Source organism: Pristiophorus japonicus, unplaced genomic scaffold, assembly GCF_044704955.1.
Source record: "Pristiophorus japonicus isolate sPriJap1 unplaced genomic scaffold, sPriJap1.hap1 HAP1_SCAFFOLD_723, whole genome shotgun sequence".
Taxonomy (NCBI): domain Eukaryota; kingdom Metazoa; phylum Chordata; class Chondrichthyes; family Pristiophoridae; genus Pristiophorus; species Pristiophorus japonicus.
In genome coordinates, this window is record NW_027254638.1 from 215516 (window position 1) to 227865 (window position 12350).

Here is a 12350-nt window from a genome sequence, read left to right on the forward strand (position 1 = left end):
CCCGACACCCCTCACTCTCTCTGTAACCTCCTCCAGTCATTGCACCCCTCCCTATCTCTGTAACCTCCTCCAGCCCCTACACCCCTCCCTATCCTGTAACCTCCTCCAGCCCCTACACCCCTCACTATCTCTGTAACACCCTCCAGACCCTACACCCCTCCCTATCTCTGTAACCTCCTCCAGCCCCTACACCCCACCCTATCTCTGTAACCTCCAGCCCCTACACCCCTCCCTATCTCTGCATCCTGCTCCAGCCCCTACAACCCTCCCTATTTCTGTAACACCCTCCAGCCCCTACAACCCTCCCTATCTCTGTAACCTCCAGCCCCTACACCCCTCCCTATCTCTGCATCCTGCTCCAGCCCCTACAACCCTCCATATCTCTGTAACCACCTCCAGCCCCTACACCCCTCCCTATCTCTGTAACCTCCTCCGGCCCAATAACCCCTCCCTATCTCTGTAACTTCCTCCAGCCCCTACACCTCTCCCTATCTCTTTAACTCCAGCCCCTCCACCCCTCTCTATCTCTGTAACCTCCTCCAGCCACTGCACCCCTCCCTATCTCTGTAACCTCCTCCAGCCCCTACACCCCTCACATTCTCTGTAACCTCCTCCAGCCCCTAGACCCCTCCCTATCTCTGTAACCTTCAGCCCTTACACCCCTCCCTATCTCTGCAAACTCCTCCAGCCCCTACACACCTCCCTATCTCTGTAACCTCCTCCAGCCCCTACACCTCTCCCTATCTCTGTAACACCCTCCAGACCATACACCCCTCCCTATCTCTGTAACCTCCTCCAGCCCCTACACCTCTCCCTATCTCTGCAACCTCCAGCCTCTAGACCCCTCCCTATCTCTGTAACCTCCTCCAGCCCCTACACCCCTCCCTATCTCTGTAACCAGCTCCAGCCCCTACACCCCTCCCTATCCCTGTAACCTCCTCCAGCCCCTACACCCCTCCCTTTCTCTGTAACCTCCTCCAGCCCAACAAACCCTCCCTATATCTGTAACACCCTGCAGCCCCTACACCCCTCTCTATCTCTGTAACGTCCTCAAGTCCCAACACCCCTCCCTATCTCTGTAACCACCTCCAGCCCCTACACCCCTCCCTATCTCTGTAACCTCCTCCAGCCCCTACATCCCTCCCTATCTCTGTAACCTCCTTCAGCCCCTACACCACTCCCTATCTCTGTAACCTCCTCCAGCCCCGACACCCCTCCCTAACTCTATAACCTCTTCTAGCCTCTAAACCTCTCCCTATCTATGTAACCTCCTCCAGCCACTAAACCCCTCCCTATCTCTGTAATCTCCTCTAGCCCCACAACACCTCCTTATCTCTGCAACTCCTCCAGCCCCTACAACCCTCTCGATCTCTGTAACTTCCTCCAGCCCCTATACCTCTCCCTATCTCTTTAACTCCAGCCCCTACATCCCTCCCTATCTCGGTAACCTCCTCCAGCCCGTACACCCCTCCCTATCTCTGTAACCTCCTCCAGCCCCTACACCCCTCCCTATCTCTGTAACCTCCTCCAGCCCCTACACCCCTCCCTATCTCTGTAACCCCCTCCAGCCCCAAAGCCCCTCCCTATATCTGTAACCCCTTCCAGACACTACACCCCTCCCTATCTCTGAATCCTCCTTCACCCCCTAGACCCCTCCCTATCTCTGTAACCTCCTCCAGCCCCGACACCCCACCCTATCTCTGCAAACTCCTCCAGCCCCTACACCCCTCCCTATCTCTGTAACCTCCAGCCCCCACACCCCTCCCTATCTCTGCATCCTGCTCCAGCCCCTACAACCCTCCATATCTCTGTAACCCCCTCCAGCCCCTACACCCCTCCCTATCTCTGTAACCTCCTCCGGCCCAATAACCCCTCCCTATCTCTGTAACCCCCTCCAGACCCTATACCCCTCCCTATCTCTGTAACCTCCTCCAGCCCCCACACCCCTCCCTATTTCTGTAACCCCCTCCAGAACCGACACTTCTCCCTATCTCTGTAACCTCCACCAGCCCAACAAACCCACCCTATCTCTGTAACCTCCTCCAGCCCATACACCTCTCCCTATCTCTGTAACCTCATCCAGCCATTACACCCCTCCCTATCTATGTAACCTCCTCCAGCCCCTCCACCCCTCTCTATCTCTGTAACCTCCTCCAGCCACTGCACCCCTCCCTATCTCTGTAACCTCCTCCAGCCCCTACACCCCTCACTATCTCTGTAACCTCCTCCAGTCATTGCACCCCTCCCTATCTCTGTAACCTCCTCCAGCCCCTACACCCCTCCCTATCCCTGTAACCTCCTCCAGCCCCTACACCCCTCCCTATCTCTGTAACACCCTCCAGATCCTACACCCCTCCCTATCTCTGTAACCTCCTCCAGCCCCTACACCCCTCACATTCTCTGTAACCTCCTCCAGCCCCTACACCCCACCCTATCTCTGTAACCTCCTCCAGCCCCGACACCCCTCCCTATCTCTGTAACCTCCAGCTCCTGTACCCCTCCCTATCTCTGTAACCTTCAGCCCTTACACCCCTCCCTATCTCTGCAAACTCCTCCAGCCCGTACACCCCTCCCTATCACTGTAACCTCCTCCAGCCCCAAACCCCTCCCTATCTCTGTAACACCCTCCAGACCCTACACCCCTCCCTATCTCTGTAACCTCCTCCAGCCCCTACAACCCTCCCTATCTCTGTAACCTCCTCCAGCCCCTACAACCCTCCCTATCTCTGTAACCTCCTCCAGCCCCTACACCCCTCCCTATCTCTGTAACCTCCTCCAGCCCCTACATCCCTCCCTATCTCTGTCACCTCCTTCAGCCCCTACACCCCTCCCTATCTCTGTAACCTCCTTCAGCCCCTACACCCCTCTCCATCTCTGTAACCTCCTCCAGCACCTAAACCCCTCCCTATCTCTGTAACCTCCTGCAGCCCCTATACCCCTCCCTATCTCTGTAACCCGCTCCAGCCCCTACACTCCTCCCTATCTCTGTAATCCCCTCCAGCTCCTCCACCCTCCCTATCTCTGTAACCTCCTCCAGCCCCTACACCCCTCCCTATCTCTGTAACCTCCTCCAGCCCCTACACCCCTCACTCTCTCTGTAACCTCCTCCAGCCACTGCACCCCTTCCTATCTATGTAACCTCCTCCAGCCCCTGCACCCCTCCCTATCTCTGTAACACCCTCCAGACCCGACAACCCTCCCTATCTCTGTAACCTCCTCCAGCCCGTACACACCTCCCTATTTCTGTAACCTCCTCCAGCCCCTACAACCCTCCCTATCTCTGTAACCTCCAGCCCCTACACCCCTCCCTATCTCTGCATCCTGCTCCAGCCCCTACAACCCTCCATATCTCTGTAACCCCCTCCAGCCCCTACACCCCTCCCTATCTCTGTAACCTCCTCCGGCCCAATAACCCCTCCCTATTTCTGTAACCCCCTCCAGCCCCGACACTTCTCCCTATCTCTGTAACCTCCACCAGCCCCTACACCCCTCACTATCTCTGTAACCTCCTCCAGTCATTGCACCCCTCCCTATCTCTGTAATCTCCTCCAGCCCCTACACCCCTCCCTATCCCTGTAACCTCCTCCAGCCCCTACACCCCTCCCTATCTCTGTAACACCCTCCAGACCCTACACCCCTCCCTATCTCTGTAACCTCCTCCAGCCCCTGCACCCCTCACATTCTCTGTAATCTCCTCCAGCCCCTACACCCCACCCTATCTCTGTAACCTACTCCAGCCCCGACACCCCTCCCTATCTCTGTAACCTTCAGCCCTTACACCCCTCCCTATCTCTGCAAACTCCTCCAGCCCGTACACCCCTCCCTATCACTGTAACCTCCTCCAGCCCCTACACCCCTCCCTATCTCTATAACACCCTCCAGACCCTACACGCCTCCCTATCTCTGTAACCTCCTCCAGCCCCTACAACCCTCCCTATCTCTGTAACCTCCTCCAGCCCCTACATCCCTCCCTATCTCTGTCACCTCCTTCAGCCCCTACACCCCTCCCTATCTCTGTAACCTCCTTCAGCCCCTACACCCCTCTCCATCTCTGTAACCTCCTCCAGCACCTAAACCCCTCCCTATCTCTGCAAACCCCTCCAGACCTTACGCCCCTCCCTATCTCTGTAACCTCCTGCAGCCCCTATACCCCTCCCTATCTCTGTAACCCGCTCCAGCCCCTACACCCCTCCCTATCTCTGTAATCCCCTCCAGCTCCTCCACCCTCCCTATCTCTGTAACCTCCTCCAGCCCCTACACCCCTCCCTATCTCTGTAACCTCCTCCAGCCCCTACACCCCTCACTCTCTCTGTAACCTCCTCCAGCCACTGCACCCCTTCCTATCTATGTAACCTCCTCCAGCCCCTGCACCCCTCCCTATCTCTGTAACACCCTCCAGACCCTACAACCCTCCCTATCTCTGTAACCTCCTCCAGCCCGTACACACCTCCCTATCTCTGTAACCTCCTCCAGCCACTAAACCCCTCCCTATCTCTGTAATCTCCTCTAGCCCCACAACACCTCCTTATCTCTGCAACCTCCTCCAGCCGCTACATCCCTCCCTATCTCGGTAACCTCCTCCAGCCCGTACACCCCTCCCTATCTCTGTAACCCCCTCCAGACCCTATACCCCTCCCTATCTCTGTAACCTCCTCCAGACCCCACACCCCTCCCTATTTCTGTAACCCCCTCCAGCCCCAACACTTCTCCCTATCTCTGTAACCTCCACCAGCCCAACAAACCCACCCTATCTCTGTAACCTCCTCCAGCCCATACACCTCTCCCTATCTCTGTAACCTCATCCAGCCATTACACCCCTCCCTATCTATGTAACCTCCTCCAGCCCCTCCACCCCTCTCTATCTCTGTAACCTCCTCCAGCCACTGCACCCCTCCCTATCTCTGTAACCTCCTCCAGCCCCTACACCCCTCACTATCTCTGTAACCTCCTCCAGTCATTGCACCCCTCCCTATCTCTGTAACCTCCTCCAGCCCCTACACCCCTCACATTCTCTGTAACCTCCTCCAGCCCCTACACCCCACCCTATCTCTGTAACCTCCTCCAGCCCCGACACCCCTCCCTATCTCTGTAACCTTCAGCCCTTACACCCCTCCCTATCTCTGCAAACTCCTCCAGCCCGTACACCCCTCCCTATCACTGTAACGTCCTCCAGCCCCTACACCCCTCCCTATCTCTGTAACACCCTCCAGACCCTACACCCCTCCCTATCTCTGTAACCTCCTCCAGCCCCTACAACCCTCCCTATCTCTGTAAACCCCTCCATCCCCGACACCCCTCCCTTTCTCTGTAACCTCCTCCAGCCCAACAAACCCTCCCTATATCTGTAACACCCTGCAGCCCCTACACCCCTCTCTATCTCTGTAACGTCCTCAAGTCCCAACACCCCTCCCTATCTCTGTAACCTCCTCAAGCCCCTACACCCCTCCCTATCTCTGTAACCTCCTCCAGCCCCTACACCCCTCCCTATCTCTGTAACCTCCTCCAGCCCCTACATCCCTCCCTATCTCTGTCACCTCCTTCAGCCCCTACATCCCTCCCTATCTCTGTAACCTCCTTCAGCCCCTACACCCCTCTCCATCTCTGTAACCTCCTCCAGCACCTAAACCCCTCCCTATCTCTGCAAACCCCTCCAGACCCTACGCCCCTCCCTATCTCTGTAACCTCTTGCAGCCCCTATACCCCTCCCTATCTCTGTAACCCGCTCCAGCCCCTACACCCCTCCCTATCTCTGTAATCCCCTCCAGCTCCTCCACCCTCCCTATCTCTGTAACCTCCTCCAGCCCCTACACCCCTCCCTATCTCTGTAACCTCCTCCAGCCCCTACACCCCTCACTCTCTCTGTAACCTCCTCCAGCCACTGCACCCCTTCCGATCTATGTAACCTCCTCCAGCCCCTGCACCCCTCCCTATCTCTGTAACACCCTCCAGACCCTACAACCCTCCCTGTCTCTGTAACCTCCTCCAGCCCGTACACACCTCCCTATTTCTGTAACCTCCTCCAGCCCCTACACCCCTCCCTATCTCTGCATCCTGCTCCAGCCCCTACAACCCTCCATATCTCTGTAACCCCCTCCAGCCCCTACACACCTCCCTATCTCTGTAACCTCCTCCGGCCCAATAACCCCTCCCTATCTCTGTAACCCCCTCCAGACCTTATACCCCTCCCTATCTCTGTAACCTCCTCCAGCCCCCACACCCCTCCCTATTTCTGTAACCCCCTCCAGCCCCTACACTTCTCCCTATCTCTGTAACCTCCACCAGCCCAACAAACCCACCCTATCTCTGTAACATCCTCCAGCCCATACACCTCTCCCTATCTCTGTAACCTCATCCAGCCATTGCACCCCTCCCTATCTCTGTAACCTCCTCCAGCCCCTACACCCCTCCCGATCCCTGTAACCTCCTCCAGCCCCTACACCCCTCCCTATCTCTGTAACACCCTCCAGACCCTACACCCCTCCCTATCTCTGTAACCTCCTCCAGCCCCGACACCCCTCCCTATCTCTGTAACCTACTCCAGCCCCGACACCCCTCCCTATCTCTGTAACCTCCAGCTCCTGTACCCCTCCCTATCTCTGTAACCTTCAGCCCTTACACCCCTCCCTATCTCTGTAACCTTCAGCCCTTACACCCCTCCCTATCTCTGCAAACTCCTCCAGCCCGTACACCCCTCCCTATCACTGTAACCTCCTCCAGCCCCTACACCCCTCCCTATCTGTCACACCCTCCAGACCCTACACGCCTCCCTATCTCTGTAACCTCCTCCAGCCCCTACAACCCTCCCTATCTCTGTAACCTCCTCCAGCCCCTACACCCCTCCCTATCTCTGTAACCTCCTCCAGCCCCTACACCCCTCCCTATCTCTGTAACCAGCTCCAGCCCCTACACCACTCCCTATCTCTGTAACCTCCTCCAGCCCCTACACCCCTCCCTTTCTCTGTAACCTCCTCCAGCCCAACAAACCCTCCCTATATCTGTAACACCCTGCAGCCCCTACACCCCTCTCTATCTCTGTAACCTCCTCCAGCCCCTACATCCCTCCCTATCTCTGTAACCTCCTTCAGCCCCTACACCCCTCCCTATCTCTGTAACCTCCTCCAGCCCCTACATCCCTCCCTATCTCTGTCACCTCCTTCAGCCCCTACACCCCTCCCTATCTCTGTAACCTCCTTCAGCCCCTATACCCCTCCCTATCTCTGTAACCCGCTCCAGCCCCTACACCCCTCCCTATCTCTGTAATCCCCTCCAGCTCCTCCACCCTCCCTATCTCTGTAACCTCCTCCAGCCCCTACACCCCTCCCTATCTCTGTAACCTCCTCCAGCCCCTACACCCCTCCCTATCTCTGTAACCTCCTCCAGCCACTGCACCCCTTCCTATCTATGTAACCTCCTCCAGCCCCTGCACCCCTCCCTATCTCTGTAACACCCTCCAGACCCTACAACCCTCCCTATCTCTGTAACCTCCTCCAGCCCGTACACACCTCCCTATTTCTGTAACCTCCTCCAGCCCCTACAACCCTCCCTATCTCTGTAACCTCCAGCCCCTACACCCCTCCCTATCTCTGCATCCTGCTCCAGCCCCTACAACCCTCCATATCTCTGTAACCACCTCCAGCCCCTACACCCCTCCCATTCTCTGTAACCTCCTCCGGCCCAATAACCCCTCCCTATCTCTGTAATCCCCTCCAGCTCCTCCACCCTCCCTATCTCTGTAATCTCCTCTAGCCCCACAACACCTCCTTATCTCTGCAACCTCTTCCAGCCCCTACAACCCTCCCTATCTCTGTAACTTCCTCCAGCCCCTACACCTCTCCCTATCTCTTTAACTCCAGCCCCTACATCCCTCCTTATCTCGGTAACCTCCTCCAGCCCGTACACCCCTCCCTATCTCTGTAACCTCCTCCAGCCCCTACACCCCTCCCTATCTCTGTAACCTTCTCCAGCCCCTACACCCCTCCCTATCTCTGTAACCTCCTCCAGCCCCTACACCCCTCACTCTCTCTGTAACCTCCTCCAGCCACTGCACCCCTTCCTATCTATGTAACCTCCTCCAGCCCCTACACCCCTCCCTATCTCTGTAACACCCTCCAGACCCTACAACCCTCCCTATCTCTGTAACCTCCTCCAGCCCCTACACTCCTCCCTATCTCTGTAACCTCCAGCCCCTACACCCTCCCTATCTCTGTAACCTCCTCCAGACCCTACACCCCTCCCTATCTCTGTAACCTCCAGCCCCTACACTCCTCTCTATCTCTGTAACGTCCTCAAGTCCCAACACCCCTCCCTATCTCTGTAACCTCCTCCAGCCCCTACACCCCTCCCTATCTCTGTAACCTCCTCCAGCCCCTACACCCCTCCCTATCTCTGTCGCCTCCACCAGCCCCACAACCTCCCCCGAGTTTGTGACTGTGACAAAGGCAAGACCAGCCTGAGCAACAGATCTCGTCTGATAAAATAGGGACAGAGGTTAATCAATCGACAGATCATCAGAACATCAGAAATAGGAGCAGGAGTCGGTCATTTGGCCCCTCGAGCCTGCTCTGCCAGTTAATACGATCATGGCTGATCCGATCATGGACACAGCTCCACTTCCCTGCCCGCCCCCTTATCCCCTTATCGGTTAAGAAACTGTCTATCTCTGTCTTAAATATATTCAATGTCCCGGCTTCCACAGCTCTCTGAGGCAGCGAATTCCACAGATTTACAACCCTCTGAGAGAAGAAATTCCTCCTCATCTCAGTTTTAAATGGGCGGCCCCTTATTCTAAGACCATGCCCCCTAGTTCTAGTCTCCCCCATCAGTGGGAACATCCTCTCTGCATCCACCTTGTCAAGCCCCCCTCATAATCTTATACGTTTCGATAAGATCGCCTCTCATTCTTCTGAACTCCAATGAGTAGAGGCCCAACCTCCTCAACCTTTCCTCATAAGTCAACTCCCTCATCCCCGGAATCAACCGAGTGAACCTTCTCTGAACTGCCTCCAAAGCAAGTATCTCCTTTCGTAAATATGGAAACCAAAACTGCACGCAGTACTCCAGGTGTGGCCTCACCAATACCCTGTATAACTGGAGCAAGACTTCCCTGCTTTTATACTCCATCCCCTTTGCAATAAAGGCCAAGATCCCATTGGCCTTCCTGATCACTTGCTGTAACCTGCATACTAACCTTTTGTGTTCCATGCACAAGGACCCCCAGGTCCTGCTGGACTGCAGCACTTTGCAATCTTTCTCCATTTAAATAATAACTTGCTCTTTGATTTCTTTCTGCCAAAGTACATGACCTCACACTTTCCAACATTATACTCCATCTGACAAATTTTTGCCCACTCACTTAGCCTGTCTGTGTCCTTTTGCAGATTTTTTGTGTCCTCCTCACACATTGCTTTTCCTCCCATCTTTGTATCGTCAGCAAACTTGTCTACGTGACACTCAGTCCCTTCTTCCAAGTCGTTAATATAGATTGTAAATAGTTGGGGACCCAGCATTGATCCCTGCGGCACACCACTAGTTACTGATTGCCAACCCGAGAATGAACCATTTATCCCGACTCTCTGTTCTCTGTTCGTTAGCCAATCCTCTATCCATGATAATATATTACCCCCGACCCCGTGAACTTTTATCTTGTGCAGTAACCTCTTTTGTGGCACCTTGCGTGGGAGGCCACATTTGGAGGAGAGCCGAGATCTGGGAGGTTCGTAAGGGCTGGAGGAGGCGACAGAAATAGGGAGAGGGACGAGGAGGACAGGGAGGGGTTTGAAAACAAGCATGAGAATTTCAAACTGGAGACATTTCCGGACCGGGAGCCGATGTCGGTCAGCGAGCAGAGAGTGAGGGCGGGGGGGGGGGGGAGGCTGATGGGTGAACGGGACTTGGTACGAGTCCGGACACGGAGGGGCAAGGAGAGCTTTTGATGGGCTGAATGTTACGGAAGGTGGATGGTGAGAGGCCAGTCAGATCAGCACAGGCCGATAATGGAGCCTGGGCATTTCCTGCTCAGTGTGTGCGTGTGTGTATGTATCTCAGTCCAACACCGGGTGTGAGGATCAGGCTAACTCCATCACTAGGCCGAGAATGCAGCCTGGGCTTTTCCTGCTCTGTGTGTGGGGCTCAGTACCACACCGGGTGTGAGGATCAGGCTATCTCCATCACTAGGCCGAGAATGCAGCCTGGGCTTTTCCTGCTCTGTGTGTGGGGCTCAGGACCACACCGGGTGAGGATCAGGCTAACTCCATCATTAGGCCGAGAATGCAGCCTTGGCTTTTCCTGCTCTGTGTGTGGGTCTCAGTACCACACCGGGTGAATATCAGGCTAACTCCATCATTCGGCCGAGAATTCAGCCTGGGCTTTTCCTGCTCTGTGTGTGGGGCTCAGTCCCACACCGGGTGTGAGGATCAGGCTAACTCCAGCACTAGGCCGAGAATGCAGCCTGGGCTTTTCCTGCTCTGTGCGTGGGGCTCAGTCCCACACCGGGTGTGAGGATCAGGCTAACTCCAGCACTAGGCCGAGAATGCAGCCTGGGCTTTTCCTGCTCTGTGTGTGGGTTGCGTGGGGAGAGGAAGGGTCGGGGGACTCAGTCCCACAGGGTTGGCGAGGGGGGGGAAGGGACGGGGGAGAAAGAGACCCTGCTCGAGCAGCAGCCCTAACTTGACGTAATTTGCCCTTTGACCTCTGTTGCAGGAACATTCTGGAAAAAGAAGGCGTGCGATCACTCTTCAGAGGGCTGGGCCCAAATCTCGTGGGAGTGGCGCCTTCCCGGTAAGGACGTTGGGAGCCAGGCACAGGAGGGAGGGCGGACGGGGCAACCGGGATGAAAACCGGTTCATGGGTTCGTACAGCACAGAAAGAGGCCATTCAGCCCAGCGGGGCCTGTACTTGTGCTTATCGGATACACAGATCCCAGCGGGCACAGTGACCTTTTTTGTTCAGTCGTCCCTGGGATGCGGGGGTCCCTGGCCAGGCCGGCGTTTGTCGCCCGTCCCTCGTCGCAGTTGAGAAGGTGGAGGTGAGCCGCCTTCTTGAACCGCTGCAGTCCCGTGTGGTGAAGGTGCTCCCACACAGTGCTGTCCGGGAGGGCGTTCCGGGATTGTGACCCAGCGACGATGCAGGAACGGCCGGTATAGTCCCCAGTCGGGACGGTGTGTGTGACTGGGGAGGGGGAACGTGGAGGGGGTGGTGTTCCCATGCGCCCGCTGCCCTGGTCCTCCGAGGCGGGCAGAGGCGGTGGGTTTGGGAGGTGCTGCCGAAGAAGCCTTGGCCAGTTGCCGCGGTGGGTCTTGGAGACGGTGCACACTGCGGCCCACGGTGTGCCGGTGGTGGAGGGAGGGAGGGAAGTGTTGGAGGTGGTGGGCAGCGTGCCCATCGAGCGGCCTGCTTTGTCCTGGATGGTGTCGAGCTCCTCGAGTGTTGTTGGGAGCTGCAACTCATCAGGGCAAGTGGGGAGTGTCCCATCAGGAATATCCCTCCTGACTTGTGCCTTGTCGATGGTGCAAAGGCTTTGGGGAGTCAGGAGGTGAGACACTGGTCGCAGAATACCCAGCCTCCGACCTGCTCTTGTGGCCACGGTGTTTACGTGGCTGGTCCAGTTAAGTTTCTGGTCAATGGGCAGTACTGAGGGAGAGCCGTACTGTCGGAAGGGCAGTACTGAGGGAGCGCTGTCGGAGGGGCAGTACTGAGGGAGCGCTGTCGGAGGGGCAGTACTGAGGGAGCGCTGTCGGAGGGGCAGTACTGAGGGAGCGCTGTCGGAGGGGCAGTACTGAGGGAGCACTGTCAGAGGGGCAGTACTGAGGGAGCGCTGTCGGAGGGGCAGTACTGAGGGAGCACTGTCGGAGGGGCAGTACTGAGGGAGCACTGTCGGAGGGGCAGTACTGAGGGAGCACCGCACTGTCGGAGGGGCAGTACTGAGGGAGCGCCGCACTGTCGGAGGGGCAGTACTGAGGGAGCGCCGCACTGTCGGAGGGGCAGTACTGAGGGAGCACTGTCGGAGGGGCAGTACTGAGGGAGCGCCGCACTGTCGGAGGGGCAGTACTGAGGGAGCGCCGCACTGTCGGAGGGACAGTACCGAGGAAGCACCGTACTGCGCTGTTGGAGGGGCAGTACTAAGGGAGCGTTGCACTGTTGGAGGGGCTGCACTGAGGGAGTGCCGCACTGTCGGAGGGGCAGTACTAAGGGAGCGCCGCACTGTCGGAGGGGCAGTACTGAGGGAGCGCCGCACTGTCGGAGGGGCAGTACTGAGGGAGCGCCGCACTGTCGGAAGGGCTGCACTGAGGGAGTGCCGCACTGTCGGAGGGGCAGTACTAAGGGAGCGTCGCACTGTTGGAGGGGCAGTACTG

General features: G+C 57.1%; 1 protein-coding gene across 2 annotated transcripts in view; it reads left to right on the forward strand.

The window, feature by feature from the left end:
- LOC139256442 (solute carrier family 25 member 33-like) overlaps window positions 1-12350 on the forward strand; it is a 52660-nt gene that overhangs the window by 37836 nt on the left and 2474 nt on the right. For both annotated transcript variants that reach the window (XM_070874221.1, XM_070874220.1), the window contains one exon: window positions 10699-10776. In XM_070874221.1, the coding sequence (XP_070730322.1) occupies window positions 10699-10776 (78 nt within the window). The remainder of the gene's footprint in view (window positions 1-10698; window positions 10777-12350) is intronic.